The sequence below is a fragment of the Sciurus carolinensis genome, chromosome 3, assembly GCF_902686445.1.
Source record: "Sciurus carolinensis chromosome 3, mSciCar1.2, whole genome shotgun sequence".
NCBI lineage: Eukaryota > Metazoa > Chordata > Mammalia > Rodentia > Sciuridae > Sciurus > Sciurus carolinensis.
Window position 1 is genome coordinate 15,221,892 of NC_062215.1, and position 17,506 is coordinate 15,239,397.

Consider the following 17,506-nt stretch of genomic DNA (forward strand, 5'->3'; position numbering starts at 1 on the left):
GTAAATGGATAGATAAAATGTGGCAGAGATATATATTTGGAAGACTCTTGCAATAAAGAGTAACAAACCACTGATGCATTCTTTGTCACAGATTACCCTTAAAAGCAGCAAGTGAAAGAAATCAGACAGAATCACATACTGTATGACTCCATTTAAATTGAAAGGTATAGAAAATATAAATCTGTAAAGTCAGAAAATAGATTACTATTTACCTGGTACTGGAGGTGAGAATGGGATTACACTAAATAGATATAAGAGAGCTTACTGGCATGATAAAAAAATGTTCTAGAGTTGATTTGTGGTGAGGATTACACAATTTGGTAAATTTACTAAACATTACTGAATGGTACACTTGGGTGAATTTTATAATATGTAAAATATGGTTCAATATACTATCTTTTAAAAATTTTTTTTCAAATCTACCAACAAGAGACTGCTGTTTTAAGATTTCAGCTAGGCTACTACTGAATTAAGGTGGCAATAACGACCATTTCTCGTGGCAATAATAATTTCTGGCCAGTCTGGATACTGATCTTTGGTTTACACTCTCAATAAAATGGAACACCTTAAGTAAATTATTCAACTTTCACAATTAGGTTGTTTTTATGCAACATTTAAAATAGGTATTTCAGCTGGGTGAAAAGGCACACACCTATAATCCCAGCAGCTTGGGAGGTTCATGCAGGAGGATCATGAGTTCAAAGCAAGCCTCAGCAAAGAAGCGAGGCACCAAGCAACTCAGAGATCCTGCCTCTAAATAAAATACAAATAGGGTTGGGGATGTGGCTCAGTGGTCGAGTGCCCCGAGTTCAATCTCCAGTACCAAAAAAAGTATTTCAGATAAAGGTCTTATTTCCTATGACTTATTTCTATACCAATGACAAGAAAAAAAAATCTTTCCAGAAATACATTTTGAAAGAAGTCAAAATACATTTTATCTTTTTTTAAAGTTGCAGTATGATTTACATGAAGTATACAAATCTTAAGTGTATAACTCAATTTTTATATATGTACGTACCACATGACCACCATTTGGATCAAGATATAAAAAGCTCCTTTAAGTCAACAGTCCCACCAAAGGTAACTGCTACTTTGATTCTATCATCATAGGATTGTGACTGTTTTTCTTAATTTTTAAATAAATATACATACTGTATAAAGTCTACAATTTTTTAAATCTGAATTCTTATATTCAATGTTATCTGTTAATAGCAATACATTCTTTTTCACCGCTATATACAATTTATTTATCAACTCTACTACTGATGGATATTTGGGAGGTTTTTAGGTTTTTGGGTATTAGTAATAAAACTGATACAAACATTCTTACATCTGAACATAAAGACTTACTTTTCATGGGCATTCTATGTGAGTGGAATTGCTAGGTTTTACCTAACATGTAATATAGCTACATCTTTAACAGATCCTGCCAAACAGCTTTTCAAAGTGGTAGCACCAATTTATTAACATACTCCCATTATCAATATATGATAGTTTCAATTGCATCATATCCCTGTCAATGCTTGTCAATGTCATTTCTTTTAATTGTGTGGGTCTGGGTAGAGTGGCATCTCATTGTCAAGAACTGTGAAAGATCGGTATATCAGGTATATCATCCTACTTGTAAACTAAAAAGCCTGGATGCTAGAAGAAGACATGAAATTTCTTAGTCAGAGACTACAGGCATTTAGAGGTAGCCAGAGGATCAACACTCATGCCAGTTAACCTGAACAACAGTTCCCACAGGCCAACATGAAAATGGCTAGATGATATCTGTACATGCAGATGTTTGAAACAGAAGAGAGGACTCTATAGATTAGTTTGTACTTTTTAGGATTTATATAAATGGAATCATATTGTATGTGTTTTTTTTAAAAAATGGCTTCTTTCACTCAGCATAATTAAGATTTGCGTTACTGCTGTATTAATAGTCTTTTGCCTTTTATTGCTGAGTATTATTCCATTGTACAGATATACTATAATTTGTATATTCATTCACCTGATGATGAACATTTGGGATGTTTGCAGTTTTAGGCTATTATAAATAAAGCTGGTGTGTTCATTTATGTATGCATTTTTTAGAATATATGCTTTAATTTATCTCATATAAATCCTGTTGATTTTCTGATCTCACATCTCTTACATATAACCAAATGTAGCTATATGTAGAGAGGTAGTGGATAGAGAAGACTGGCTATTCCCTTTTCTTTAATTTTGGAAGTGTATAATATGTAAATCAGATAAAAATTATAACACATATGAATTTTTAACTCCTAGAATATGTAAGGGACCACTGGGCAAAGGCTCATTTTCTGCTTTGTCTTCTTTGACCTCTCTGTATTTAAAAAAATAACTAATAAATGTTACATTTTAAGATAGAAAAGTGGAAACTCTTTTAAGCCACTTTCTCTACTCACATTAACATAGCTTTCAATCAGGTAATTCGTTACTTGTAATTTTCTGAAACAGAAGAAACTATTCACTACCTAGTCTTCCTAACTTCAGGCTTTTCTTCTTCAATTTCTTCTATGTTGATGGATATTTACTATCTTTTTTCTAAACTGCAAATTTGATAATACAGTACAACTAAACCCTCTCAAGTATTCTCTATTACCAATAAGATAAAAATGCCAGTTCTTATCATCAGAGTATAGGTCCTTGGTATCACTTTCAATGTCATCTTTTAAACTCCAGTTTCTAGTCATGCAGAAATACTAAAATGTGCCAAGTTCTTTATCTTCTTTGTAATTCCTTTCTCTTTCCCGTTTGTCTTCTGGGTAAACTCTTAATTGTACTTTCTGCGATGTGTTCTATTCCTCTATATTCCATTCCCCTGTGCACTGCTATCTCCTTTGTATTCCTAGAGTACTTTATAAATTACTATATTATATAGGATTTGTTACATTACAGTTGAGTATACTATAAATAATAATGGATGTCAATTAGAATTTCCTCATATAATTTCCCCTTATACCTTACCTTAATAACTACTGTTAACTGGTTCAATCACTACTCCAGTGGATATGCAAAAACTTAACTGAGATGGGCATACAGTGCATGCCCCATAATACCAGTGCTTCCAGAGGCTAAGACAGGATGAGTGCAAGTTCAAAGCAGACTCAGCAATTTAGTGAGGCCCTGAGCAACTTAGTAAGACAGTATCAAAATAAAAAATAAAACAGGCTGGCGATGTGGCTCAGTGGTTAAGCACCCCTGGGTTCAATCCCCAGTACCAAAACAAACAAAACCAAAAACACAAGTGAAACACAATTGTAGCCACAACTATATTCATGCCTATAAGTAGTAAAGTTACTAAATGACAGTTAACAAAAATATATCTAGAGAGGTAGTAGTTTAGAAGTAGGAAAAATTTACAAACTGGATGAAAAGTCCTTAAAATTTGATCACAATTAAAAAAATTTCAGTCTGATTTAGTTAGCTTTTTTGTGCTATGACTGAAAGATATGACAAGAACAATTTTAGAGGAGGCAAAATTTATGTGGGGGCTCCCGGTTTCAGAAGTTTGGCTTCATTCTGCTGGGCTCTAGGTGAGCAGAACATTGGAGCATAAGAGTGTGGCAGAAGGAAGTGGCTCCATACATCACACCAGGAAGCAAAGAGAGCACCCAAAGGCATGCCCCCAATGACCCACCTCTTCCAGCCACACCCTACCTGCTTTCAGTTACCAGTTAATTCCTATCAGGGGATTAATTCACTGATTGGGTTAAGACTATCATAACCCAGTTGTTTCATTTCTAAACCTTCTTGCATTATCTCCCACATGAGTTTTTGGGGGACACTACATATCTAACCATAACAGGAACTAACCAGAACATCAGTTAAGATGAAATTCTAAATAAATTCTGAATAAATTAAACCTTATGACCCAAGAATGTACTGTGCTCTTTGTCTGAATGTTGTTTGCTTTGTGAAGTGTTTTTTTTTAAATACATGCCAAATGATATCTTTACCGGGTGATTAAAATACCCAGTACAGAAACTTGGATTTCACTCATTGCAATATAAGTGCATATAATTTTTCTTTAATATTTATTGAAGATTAGAGAAATAATTGATAAATTATTGATACTTTTGGCAGCTGTCATATGCCAATCTCTGAAAAGCAATCCCGTCAAAAAATTTTAGAGATACTGCAGGGAAAAGTGTATCTGGCTAATCAGTAAGTGAGACCTGGACATAACTTTGTAAACCTTAAGGTTAGCATCTTTATAGAATGAAATGATAAATAACTTACAGATATTTCTGCTTAAGAAGAGAAAAATATTTTATACTTCATTCAGTAAACTAAAAAGAGAATGAGAAGATTAGAATAAACCCATTAAGAGACTTCTCCACTGCCATAATGAGAATCCTTAAGTTCTAGAATGAAGGCTCTAGACTTATACAGATTACGTACACCATCCATGCACTATGTTGATTATGACATTCTAGCTAAATGCACATTATAAAAACTTAAGAACAAAACTGAAGAGCAAAACAAAACTTAAGAGGTTCATTTTTAACTCTTTCAAATCCTTCCAAAGTCCTCGGTATCTAATATCAGTATAGTTGAGTAGCAATGTCCCTCTCATGGAATAGCTTAATTTCTGATTCTCCATGAAATTAATGTAGTCATGTGAAATTTATAAAAAACTTTTACATAAAATCTAAAATAGTTTCTCTTCCTATGTACATCTAGCACTATGAGATGTAGAGATGAGATATATAGTTGAAGGGCTATCTGGGCAAAAACACTAAGAATGCTGGCATAAGGTTTAAGAAGGGAGGTTGCAACTTTCCTTTTCCAGGAAAGGCCAAAACAGTAAATAATTCAGGCTTTGTGGGCCAGATGGTTTCCTTGCAACTACTGAACTCTTGTTGGAATAACAAAGCAGCCAGAAGTAAAAAAAAATGAGTGTGGCTATGCTGAAATAAAAATGTATTTACAAAAACAGGGTGGATCATATTTGGCCCATTTGTGCTTGTTTTCTGACTACTATTTTAGAGGTAAAATAAAGTTTTTTTTCTTTTCCTTTCAACACAATTACATTTCTAGTAATTTTATTTTATTCAACATAAAAAGGCTTCTGGTCGATCATTAAAAAATTGTTGCCTATTGTTAACAAATAATGATAAATGCTGTCTGTATACTCCCTATATTATAGAGAACCACAGGTTGTGATTTGGAAAGAAATGAAATATTGAGATATTAAAATTAAGTTCCAAACTGTTTTATGACTGGTCTCTATTACCATCTCATGTAGATAGTACTTTCTTTAAATGAAGGTACCTTGATTTTTTTCCCCTGTAATCTCTCCTACAAGATGAATATACTCTTTGGTAGAATGAAAAGGAATTGTAACTGGATTTACTAATTACATTGTTACTTTTGTTTAAAGCTGATTACACATATTGGTTGATTCATTCATTAATGAGTTCATTCCACCAATAATTATGAAGCATCTACTGAAGTATTATCAGCTCCTGATCTCAAAAAGTTTATATCTAGTGGTTAGACTAACACATATACACAACAGCTGTTGTTAACACAAAAAGAAAAAAAATATATGTTGGATTGGGAGAGACTAGAGGATGAAGCAATTACTTGTGGCTGGGAGATTATAGGGATGATGACTGGGGAAAGTTTCACGAAGGAGGGAGCATATGAGTTCAGCCTAGAAAGGTAGCCAGGCAGATGGAGGATTGGTAGGTGCCTCATGGCTTATCACTGACTCATGGTTAGTTATACGTAGTTCTAACAGCTTTTCAAGACTACAATTAAAATAATAATTCGCTAGGGCTTGGTTTGTTCTTCTTCCCACAGGTCTCTCAATTTCTGGTATTGCCTGGAAGGCACGATATACAAGAGAGGGAGTGATTGGCAAATATAGAGAACAATTATGAGGTATACTTGAGCTGAGAAACCTAAGGAAGGACTGAATAGGTTTTAACCAAATGAGAAGGTTCTTGATTAATAATACACTGAAAAATGGTTCTAGGGCATATAGAAAAAAATACACTCGGAAACACTAAGGAAAAGGGGGTAGTGCAGAATGCTAATGTTGTTAACTGAGAGGCACAGTCCTGATTATAATTCATTGAAACTGATTGTGTAGTCAACTTAATGAAATACAGCTTTTATCTCTGTCTCCTATACAGTGTTCAATGCCTTTCTCAAATAATTGAGCCAGAATTTTCTTAGAGATCTTTGTAGCTTAGTTAGGAAGTAAAATGGGATATACTTTAAAGTTGAGTAGCTGTATTTTCCCATTTACATATAAGCTAGGATTTATATGCTTTTCCTTCTGGAAAAATATAATTTCTTGCAAATTAGAGAATTCGAGGATTCTAATATGACATGGTAGTTGGGGATCAGCATATTTAGAAGGACCTAGGAGAGGAAATGTACTGTTACAATTTAAAAGTGAACAATCATAAAGAATTAATATGAAATTTCCTGCAGTTACTGGTCTTCCAGATGAGCCATTCTCCCATAATGACACCTGATACATCTCCCAGAAGTAAAAACAAAAAATAATGATTTAGAATAGGCAGTAAATGGGAACTGGGAAGGGCAATCACTATGTATCACTCTATCATCTGAGTAACAGTTGTATCTGGGAATAAGAGCTTTTGACTACAGTAAGTTTTTATTATTCTACATCAGTTAGATAAATCTACCCAGGCATTCATCAAGAAAGTTAAGAAAGAAAGACATAACTTTTATTTTGTAGTCTGGACAAAGTTCAGATAGTGATGCATTTGATAATGTCATAATGTCTCTTTCTACAAAATTGCCTGGTTTGAAATATTAAATAGGAACTTAACTGTATTAAAAGTATCCCTTGACAGCACTTCTGAGTAGCTGCTAAAGAATAAATGACTCCACATTGTGGTCACTTAACCTTTTGTATCATTCTTTACAAACCGCATATGCTAGTGGTGTGAGTTGTTCTCTAGAAATAGAGATACCTGGTGATTATTTGAGGAAAAAACTAAAACCTCAACTAAAATTCTTTCAAACAGTCTGATATGAGGAAAAAGAATTTATTAGTTTGATGACATATTTGATAGGCTGTTTCTGATATTATGTGTGTTTTTGCATATTATAGGAGCAGAAAAACAATCACTTGAGAAAGATGAACCTTCCCCCAAGTTCAAAAAAATAAACACATGTATATTACTGAAGCATAAAGAATGGTTTAATGAAGATTAGTAGAAAATTTAAATGTTGTTAGAAGAAGATTTATTTGCACTTCAGTATGTACCCCAGTAAAATGGTTATTTTAAAACAAAACAAAACACCTTACCTGCTACTGAATTTGGCCGTGGCATAAGATACAAAGGAATAGACTGCACTGACTGAGATAAAACTGTTTCCAAATTTCTCTCTGGGATCTTATTCAGACTATAGGTAGATGCAGTCATGTTTTCATCTACTCGATATAGACAGGAGTCCATGCTGGATTTTTGAGTCTGCCAAGGTTTTAGGTTTCCTCCAGATCCTAATTCTTTACTGCTTTCTCCAACATATTTTGTGCGTTCCATGTTTTCAGAATAGCTTGTCAATGTAGCTGGAAAGAGAGTAAAATTAATTAAAAAAAAAAAGAAAGTAGAGATTCATCTGTTTGTAACTATTGCAATTTATGAATAGATAATTAGAACATTAATAACATTACTTTTAAGTTACTGATGATCATTTCACCTCTATCATGAAGTTTAAATAATCAAAACCACATATATAGTCACATATAGTCATATATAGTCAACAACTCTATTTAAATGAACTAAGCAAATTCATACAACTGATAGAACTAAGACCTATCAGTGCTAAAATTTTTAGAATTTGATCAAAAGGGAATTTATATATAAATTTCACAGTTTGTTGGAGAGTTACAGAGGCCCTTAAAAGATTTCTATATTCTTGTTATCCCATTCATCCCCCATTTAAGTTTATTTCCTGGTCCTTTAAATGTAACAAAGAATTAGAATAAAAAAACTGTACCTAAGTAGAAACTATTAAATCAGAAAAAATCTTCCCAAATAAGGAAGCAATACAAGTCCTTCTTGTACCGCTCCTCTCTGTATTGCTAATCCTTAATACATCATTTCTGAATAGCTGTTAAAGAATAATCACAAATAAAAAACTGGAAGGTCTTCTAGAACTTTATCTAATCTTACCAATACTTGTACATGAATAGTAACATTTTCATCAACTTTGTAAATAAAAGGATTAAAAACATTAAATCCAGATTATAAAAATAGGAATAATTATAAAAGAATAAAAGATGGCATTCCAGGAGTTTTATAGTTAGTTCATTTTCTTCTTTTGCATTTCAAATGTACCTATTGCCAAAGGAAAGATCTACACTCATGAGGTAATATCCACAATACTTTTTAGTGAGGTTTTTCTCTTTGTAAACTTTAAATGGAGTTCTGGGTTTTGCAGTCACATGAGAAGAAAAAGAACTGCAAAGGAAAATCTAAATTTCTTTTTTATTTTTTGGTCTGTTTTCTTTTTTTCTTTTTTTCTAAATTTCTTTTTTAAAAGTGAGTCTAATTTTGTCGTCACAAAACATAAAAGGCGGGCTGGGGTTGTGGCTCAGTGGTAGAGTGTTTGCTTAAAACATGTGAGGCAATGGGTTCGATCCCCAGCACCACATAAAACTAAAGAAAAAAAGATTTGCACCAATCGACAGTTAAAAGAGCAAATGCGGAAAGCAAAAGATCATTTCAATAAAGAGTTAGAGATACTGAAAAAACAAACAAACAAACAGAAATCCTTGAAATGAAGGAAACAAACAAACCAAATTAAAACTCCATAGAAAGCATTCATCAATAGGATAGAACACCTGGAAGACAGAACCTCAGACATTGAAGACAAAATATTTGATCTTGAAAACAAAGTTGACCAAACAGAGAAGATGGTAAGAAATCATGAACGGAATCTACAAGAATTATGGGATGGCCCAGCGGCGGCCGCTCGGGCAAGGCTCTCATTTATAAGATGGCAGCGCTGAGCGGCGGCGGCAGCACGGAGCAGGGCCAGGCTCTGTTCAATGGGGACATGGAGTCGGAGGCTGGCGCTGGGGCCTCTTCAACTGCGGATCTGGTCATCCCCGAGGAGATATTGATCACAAATATCTAAAAATGGGATCAGATGTTAAGTGACCAAGCTTCTGGGAAGTCATCTGATGAAGTCCAGTCACCGACAGGTGTTTGTCTCAGAAATCATAAACATAAATGGATCTCAATGGAGGGTACATATGCAATAGTTTATAAAGGAAAAAGTAAACTGACAGAGAATTTGGTGGAAATTCTGTTTGGAACACAGAGAAGGCACACCCAGTACAGCTAAAAGAGAAGTTTACTCTTAAAGGATTTCAAACATACAAACATAGTAACATTACGAGACATCATTTACACAAATAAATCTTTGACTCTGGTCCTTGAGTATCTGATGTTTCTATACCAAATTCTACATGGATTAACTTATTGCCACAGAAGAATGGTGTTGCATCAAGACTTGAAACCACAGAACCTTCTCATTAATAAAAAAGGGAAGACTGATTCTGGGCCAACATGTTGAACATTTGAACCTACATTTTCTTCTATAAGATGAAGGGTCCTCTGGTCTGATTCTGAGGTCCTTGATCCATCTTTTTTTTTTTTTTTTTTGTATTTTTTTTTTTTTAATTGTGAACAAATGGGATACATGTTCTTTCTCTGTTTGTACATAGAGTAAAGGCATACCATTTGTGTAATCATACATTTACATAGGGTGATGTTGGTTGATTCATTCTGTTATTTTTTCCCCTTCCCCCCACCCCTCCCATCCCTATTTTCCCTCTATACAGTCCTTCCTTCCCCCATTCTTGCCCCCCTCCCTAACCCTCACTCTAACCCTAAAACTAACCCCTCCCACGCCCCATTATGTATCATCATCCACTTATCAGCGAGATCATTCTTCCTTTGGTTTTTTGAGATTGGCTTATCTCACTTAGCATGATATTCTCCAATTTCGTCCATTTGCTTGCAAATGCCATAATTTTATCATTCTTTATGGCGGAGTAATATTCCATTGTATATATATGCCACAGTTTCTTTATCCATTCATCAACTGAAGGGCATCTAGGTTGGTTCCACAATCTGGCTATGGTGAATTGAGCAGCAATGAACATTGATGTGGCTGTATCTCTGTAGTATGCTGATTTTAAGTCCTTTGGGTATAGGCCAAGGAGTGGGATAGCTGGGTCAAATGGTAGTTCCATTCCAAGTTTTTTAAGGAATCTCCATACTGCCTTCCAGAGTGGTTGCACTAATTTGCAACCCCACCAGCAATGTATGAGTGTACCTTTCTCCCACATCCTCGACAACACCTGTTGTTGCTTGTGTTCTTGATAATGCCATTCTTATGGGGTGAGATGGAATCTTAGGGTGGTTTTGATTTGCATTTCTTTTATTACTAGAGATGTTGAACATTTTCCATATGTTTGTTGATTGTTTGTAGGTCTTCTTCTGTGAAGTGTCTGTTCATTTCCTTAGACCATTTGTCGATTGGATTATTTGTAGTCTTGGTGTTGAGTTTTTTGAGTTCTTTATAGATTCTGGAGATTAGCGCTCTATCTGAAGTATGATTGGCAAACATTTTCTCCCACTCTGTAGGCTCTTTCTTCACATTGCTGATAGTTTCCTTTGCTGAGAGAAAGCTTTTTAGTTTGAATCTATCCCAGTTGTTGATTCTTGCTTTTATTTCTTGTGCTATGGGAGTCCTGTTGAGAAAGTCTGGTCCTAAGCCGATATGTTGAAGATCTGGACCTACTTTTTCTTCTATAAGATGCAGGGTCTCTGGTCTGATTCCGAGGTCCTTAATCCATTTTGAGTTTAGTTTTGTGCACGGTGAGAGATATGGGTTTATTTTCATTTTGTTGCATATGGATTTCCAATTTTCCCAGCACCATTTATTGAAGAGGCTATCTTTTCTCCATTGCATATTTTTGGCCCCTTTGTCTAGTATGAGGAAATTATATTTGTTTGGGGTTTGTGTCCGTGTCCTCTATTCTGTACCATTGATCTACCTGTCCTATTTGGTACCAATACCATGCCGTTTTTGTTACTATTCCTTTGTAGTACAGTTAAAGTTCAGGTATTGCAATACCCCCTGCTTCATTTTTCCTGCGAAGGATTGCTTTAGCAATTCTGGGTTTCTTATTCTTCCAGATGAATTTCATGATTGCTTGTTCTACTTCTGTAAGGTACATCGTTGGGATTTTAATTGGAATTGCATTGAATCTGTATAGCACTTTTGGTAGTATGGCCATTTTGACAATATTAATTCTGCCTATCCAGGAACATGGGAGATCTTTCCATCTTCTAAGGTGTTCTTTAATTTCTTTCTTTAGTGTTCTGTAGTTCTCATTGTAGAGGTCTTTCACTTCTTTTGTGAGATTGATTCCCAAGTATTTTATTTTTTTCGATGCTATTGTGAATGGAGTAGTTTTCCTAACTTCTCTTTCTGAAGATTCATCACTTATGTATAAAAATGCATTGGATTTATGAGCATTGATCTTGTATCCTGCTACTTTACTGAATTCACTTATGAGTTCTAAGAGTTTTCTGGTGGAATTTCCTGGTTCCTCTAAGTATATAATCATATCATCAGCAAATAGGGATAGTTTGAGTTCTTCTTTTCCAATTTGTATCCCTTTAATTTCTTTGGTCTGTCTAATTGCTCTGGCTAGAGTTTCAAGGACGATATTGAATAGGAGTGGTGAGAGAGGACATCCCTGCCTTGTTCCAGATTTTAGGGGGAATGCTTTCAGTTTTTCACCATTAAGAATAATATTAGCCATGGGCTTAGCGTAGATGGCCTTTACAATGTTAAGGAACGTTCCCACTATCCCTATTTTTTCTAGTGTTTTGAGCATGAAGGGGTGCTGTATTTTATCAAATGCTTTTTCTGCATCTATTGAAATAATCATGTGATTCTTGACTTTAAGTCTGTTGATATGGTGAATTACATTATTGATTTCTGGATGTTGAACCAACCTTGCATCCCTGGGATGAAACCCACTTGATCATGATGCACTATCTTTTTAATACATTTTTGTATGCGATTTGCTAAAATTTTGTTGAGAATTTTTGCGTCGATGTTCATTAAGGATATTGGTCTAAAATTTTCTTTCCTCGATGTGTCTCTGTCTGGTTTAGGTATCAGGGAGATATTGGCTTCGTAGAATGAGTTTGGGAGAGTTCCCTCCTCTTGTTTTTCATGGAATACTTTGAAAAGTATTGGAATGAGCTCTTCTTTAAAGGTTTTGTAGAACTCGGCTGAGAAACCATCAGGTCCTGGACTTTTCTTTGTTGGTAGGCTTTTGATGACTTCTTCTATTTCATTACTTGAAATTGGTCTATTTAAATTGTGTATGTCCTTCTCGTTTAGTTTAGGCAATTCATAGGTCTTTAGAAACTTGTTGATATCTTCGAAATTTTCTATTTTGTTGGAATATAGATTTTCAAATAGCTTCTAATTATGTTTTGTATTTCCCTTGTGTCTGTTGTGATATTTCCTTGTTCATTCCGAATTTTGGTGATTTGGGTTTTCTCTCGTCTTCTCTTGTTAGTGTGGCTAAAGGTTTATCAATTTTGTTTATTTTTTCGAACAACCAACTATTTATTTTGTCAATTTTTTGTATTGTTTCTTTTATTTCAATTTCGTTGATTTCAGCTCTCAGTTTAACTATTTCCTGTCTTCTACTACTTTTGGTGTTGATCTGTTCTTCTTTTTCTAGGGCTTTGAGCTGTAGTGTTAGGTCATTTATTTTTTGAGTTTTACTTCTTTTATTAAATGCGCTCCATGAAATAAATCTTCCTCTAAGTACCGCTTTCATAGTGTCCCAGAGATTTTGATACGATGTGTCTTTGTTCTCGTTTACCTCTAAGAATTTTTTAATTTCCTTCCTAATATCTTCTGTTATCCATTCCTCATATAATAGCATATTGTTTAATCTCCAGGTGTTGGAGTAATTTCTGTTTTTTGCTCTTTCATTTATTTCTAGTTTCAATCCATTATGGTCTGATAAAATACAAGGAAGTGTCTCTATCTTCTTGTATTTGCTAACATTTAGCTTTGTGGCATAATATATGGTCTATTTTAGAGAAGGATCCATGTGCTGCTGAGAAGAAAGTGTATTCACTCTTCGTTGGATGGTATATTCTATAAATGTCTGTTAAGTCTAAATTATTGATTGTGTTATTGAGATCTATGGTTTCTTTGTTCAATTTTTGTTTGGAAGATCTGTCCAGTGGGGAGAGAGGCGTGTTAAAATCACCTAGTATTACTGTATTGTGGTCTATTTGGTTTCTGAGATTGAGAAGGATTTGTTTGACATACATGGATGAGCCACTGTTTGGGGCATAGATATTTATGATTGTTATGTCTTGCTGATTTATGGTTCCCTTAAGCATTATGAAATGTCCTTCTTTATCCCTTCTGATTAACTTTGGCTTGAAGTCCACTTTATCTGAAATGAGGATGGATACCCCAGCTTTTTTGCTGGGTCCATGTGCATGGTAAGTTTTTTCCCATCCTTTCACCTTTAGTCTATGGGTATCTCTTTCTAAGAGGTGAGTCTCTTGCAGGCAACATATTGTGCATCTTACTTTTTTATCCAATCTGCCAGTCTATGTCTTTTGATTGATGAATTCAGGCCGTTAATATTCAGGGTTATTATTGAGATATGATTTGTATTCCCGGTCATTTGACTCATTTTATTCATTTATTTGCTTATTTTTGACACGACTTGGTTCCTCTTTATTTGAGAGTTCCTTTAGGATATCTCCTCCCTTTGCTGATTTGCTTCTTTGTTTTTCATATCTTCTTCATGGAATATTTTGCTGAGAATGTTCTGTAATGCTGGCTTTCTTTTTGTATATCTTTTAGCTTTTGTTTATCATGGAAGGATTTTATTTCGTCGTCAAATCTGAAGGTAAGTTTTGCTGGGTATAAGATTCTTGGTTGGCATCCATTTTCTTTTAGGGCTTGAAAAATGTTATTCCAGGCCCTTCTAGCTTTTAGGGTCTGGATTGAAAAAACTGCAGATATCCGTTTTGGCTTCCCCCGGAATGTAATTGGTTCTTTTCTCTCACAGCCTTTAAAACTCTGTCTTTATTTTGTATGGTAGGTATTTTCATTATAATGTGCCTTGGTGTGGGTCAGTTGTAATTTTGTGTATTTGGAGTCCTGTAAGCCTCTTGAACTTGATTTTCCATTTCGTTCTTCAGATTTGGGAAATTTTCTGAAATTATCTCATTGAATAGGTTGTTCATTCCTTTGGTTTGTTTCTCTAAGCCTTCCTCAATCCCAATAATTCTCAAATTTGGCCTTTTCATGATATCCCATAGTTCTTGGAGATTCTGTTCATGATTTCTTACCATCTTCTCTGTTTGTTCGACTTGTTTTCGAGGTTAAATATTTTGTCTTCAATATCTGAGGTTCTGTCTTCCAGGTGTTCTATCCTATTGGTTGTGCTTTCTATGGAGTTCTTAATTTGGTTTATTGTTTCCTTCATTTCAAGGATTTCTGTTTGTTTTTTTTTTCAATATCTCTAACTCTTTATTGAAATGGTCTTTTGCTTCCTGTATTTGCTCTTTTAACTGTCTTGGTGCGTTCATTCAATGCCTGCATTTGCTCTTTCATTTCATCGTTTGCTTCCCTTATCATGTTGATTATGTACATTCTGAACTCCCTTTCTGACATTTCTTCAGCCATGCTGTCATTGGATTTTATTGATATAACATCCAGATTTGTTTGAGGCATTTTCTTCCCTTGTTTTCTCATATTGTTCAGGTATCAGTGGACTGCAGAGATGTTGCAGATTTCCTCTATTGACTTATAATGTCCCTGAAGATTGCTAGTGTATCCCCTCTTATCCTTCAGTAGCCTGAAGTCTTAGAGGAAGTTGATACTTCGGTGTTCCCCTAGGTAGCTGCCTCTCTAGGGGTGGTGGTCTTCAGGTGGGGTATATTCCCTGCTAGAGGGCAGAGGTGCCTCTACTTGTTGACCAATGGTTATCCAAAGGGGAACTAGACTGCGGGCTGAGGCAATGCCTGTTTGGGCCTGTGTCTCTGGTTTTACCGTCTTTGTGGGAAAACCTCACTCGGCGGGGAAGACCCACCTGGTGGGAGGTCTCGCTAGTCCGTTCCCCTCCTAGAGGTTCCCCTCAGTCCACAACTACCGCCTGGGCAGGGCAGCCTTCCCAAGCAACGTTTCCAGGGGCCTGGACCTACCTCCTGGGCTTGGGAGCCCTGCCCTTCGCAGACGAGTCTCCTTAGGTGGCCCCTCCTCAGAGAAGCTGCTCGCAGTACTGGAACCTTCGCTCCACCCCTCAGCTGGTCTCTGTGTAGCTCTCCTGGGCCTGGGAGCCTCACCCTTCGTAGACGAGTCTCCTTAGGTTGTCCCTTCTTAGAGAAGCTGCCCGTAGTCCTGGAACCTTCACTTCGCCCCTCAGCTTGTCTCTGTGTAGTTCATTCAAGAAAAGGTGCCTAGGTCCCTGGACCGGACCTTGCTATGCACCTAATCGCCTGGCTATGCGACCCGCCCTCTGACCAGTCACTTGGAGCCTCGTACATATGTTCCAAGCCCCCACTGACCCGTCGCTCGTCTCTTCCTCCAGGCCGCCACCCGGTGCTCTGTGTGGGCGCTTGGAGACCAAGCCACTCACTGCGTACCTCCACCTCCTCTGGGCAGCCCCCTCCCCGTTGCTCAGGCGGTTGCTGGATCCAAACAACTCGCCGCCCCACTCTTTCTCTGGCAGCCGCTGGAGCCCTGGCAGATCGCTTCAAACCAAGCGGGTGTGTCGCACAACCTCCTTTGCAAAGTTCCCCGCTTTCTGAGTTCACTGCTCCAGCGGGGGAGGTGTGTCTTGCGCCTGGGCAGGGCAGCCTTCGCAGGCAACGTTCCCAGGGGCCCGGACCTCCCTCCTGGGCTTGGGAGCCTCACCCTTCGCAGACGAGTCTCCTTAGGTTAGAGAATCTGCCCGCGGTCCTGGAAACTTCAATCCGCCATTTTTCGCTCCGCTTCGCTGTCCGTTTTTACCGCTCCAGCGGGGGAGGGGCGTCCCGCCGAGTCACTCTACTTCACAAAGTTCTCTGCGTTCCAGGGCTACTGCCCCATCCGGGACGCCTCCCCTATGGGAGAAACTCACCCGGCGGCTTTGAGTTGGTCCCAAGTCACTATCTCCTCTTTTGAATCTTGAGTCCTGGAGCAACATGAAATGCAGCCGCCCTCTAGTCCGCCATCTTCCTCTCTGAGTCTCCCTTGATCCATCTTGAATTGAGTTTTGTGCAGGGTGAGAGATAGGGGTTTAGGTTCATTCTGCTGCATATGGTTTTCCAGTTTTCCCAGCACCATTTGTTGAAGAGGCTATCTTTTCTCCATTGCATATTTTGGCACCTTTGTCTAGTATGAGAAATTGTATTTATTTGGGTTTGTGTCCGTGTCCTCTATTCTGTACCATTGATCTACCTGTCTATTTTGATGCCAATACCATGCTCTTTTTGTTACTATTGCTTTGTAGTATAGTTGAAGGTCTGATATTGCGATATCCCCTGCTTTGCTGTTCCTGCTAAGGATTGCTTTAGCTATTCTGGGTTTCTTATTCTTCCAGATGAATTTCATGTTTTCTTGCTCTGTTTCTGTGAGGTACGTCAATTGGGATTTTAATTGGTATTGCATTGAATCTGTATAGCACTTTTGGTAGTATGGCCATAGACTTCCTTAACAGGATTCCCATAGCACAAGAAATAAAAGCAAGAATCAATAATTGGGATAGATTCAAACTAAAAAGCTTTCTTTCAGCAAAGGGAAACTATCAGCAATGTGAGAGAGAGCCTACAGAGTGGGAGAAAATATTTGCCACTCATACTTCAGATAGAGCACTAATTTCCAGAATATATAAAGAACTCAAAAAACTCTACACCAAGATTACAAATAATCCAATCGACAAATGGGCTAAGGAAATGAACAGACACTTCACAGAAGAAGATCTACAAGCAATCAACAAACATATGAAAAAATGTTCAACATCTTTAGTAATAAGAGAAATGCAAATCAAAACTACCCTAAGATTCCATCTCACCCCAATTAGAATGGTGATTATCAAGAATACAAGCAACAATAGGTGTTGGAGAGGATGTGGGGGAAAAAAGGTACACTCATACATTGCTGGTGGTGTTGCAAATTAGTGCAGCCATTCTGGAAAGCAGTGTGGAGATTCCTCAGAAAGCTTGGAATGGAACCACCCATTTGACCCAGCTATCCCACCTCTCAGCCTATTCCCAAAGGACTTAAAATCAGCATACTACAGAGATACAGCCACATCAATGTTCATAGCTGCTCAATTCACAATAGCCGGATTGTGGAATCAACCTAGATGGCCTTCAATTGATGAATGGATAAAGAAACTGCAGTATATATATACAATGGAAAATTACTCAGCCATAAAGAA

General features: G+C 36.8%; 1 protein-coding gene across 1 annotated transcript in view; it reads right to left on the reverse strand.

Moving 5' to 3' along the window:
- Tanc2 (tetratricopeptide repeat, ankyrin repeat and coiled-coil containing 2) overlaps window positions 1–17,506 on the reverse strand; it is a 476,564-nt gene that overhangs the window by 166,469 nt on the left and 292,589 nt on the right. The window contains 1 exon segment of the mRNA XM_047542811.1: window positions 7,310–7,573. Coding sequence (XP_047398767.1) covers window positions 7,310–7,573 — 264 coding nt within the window.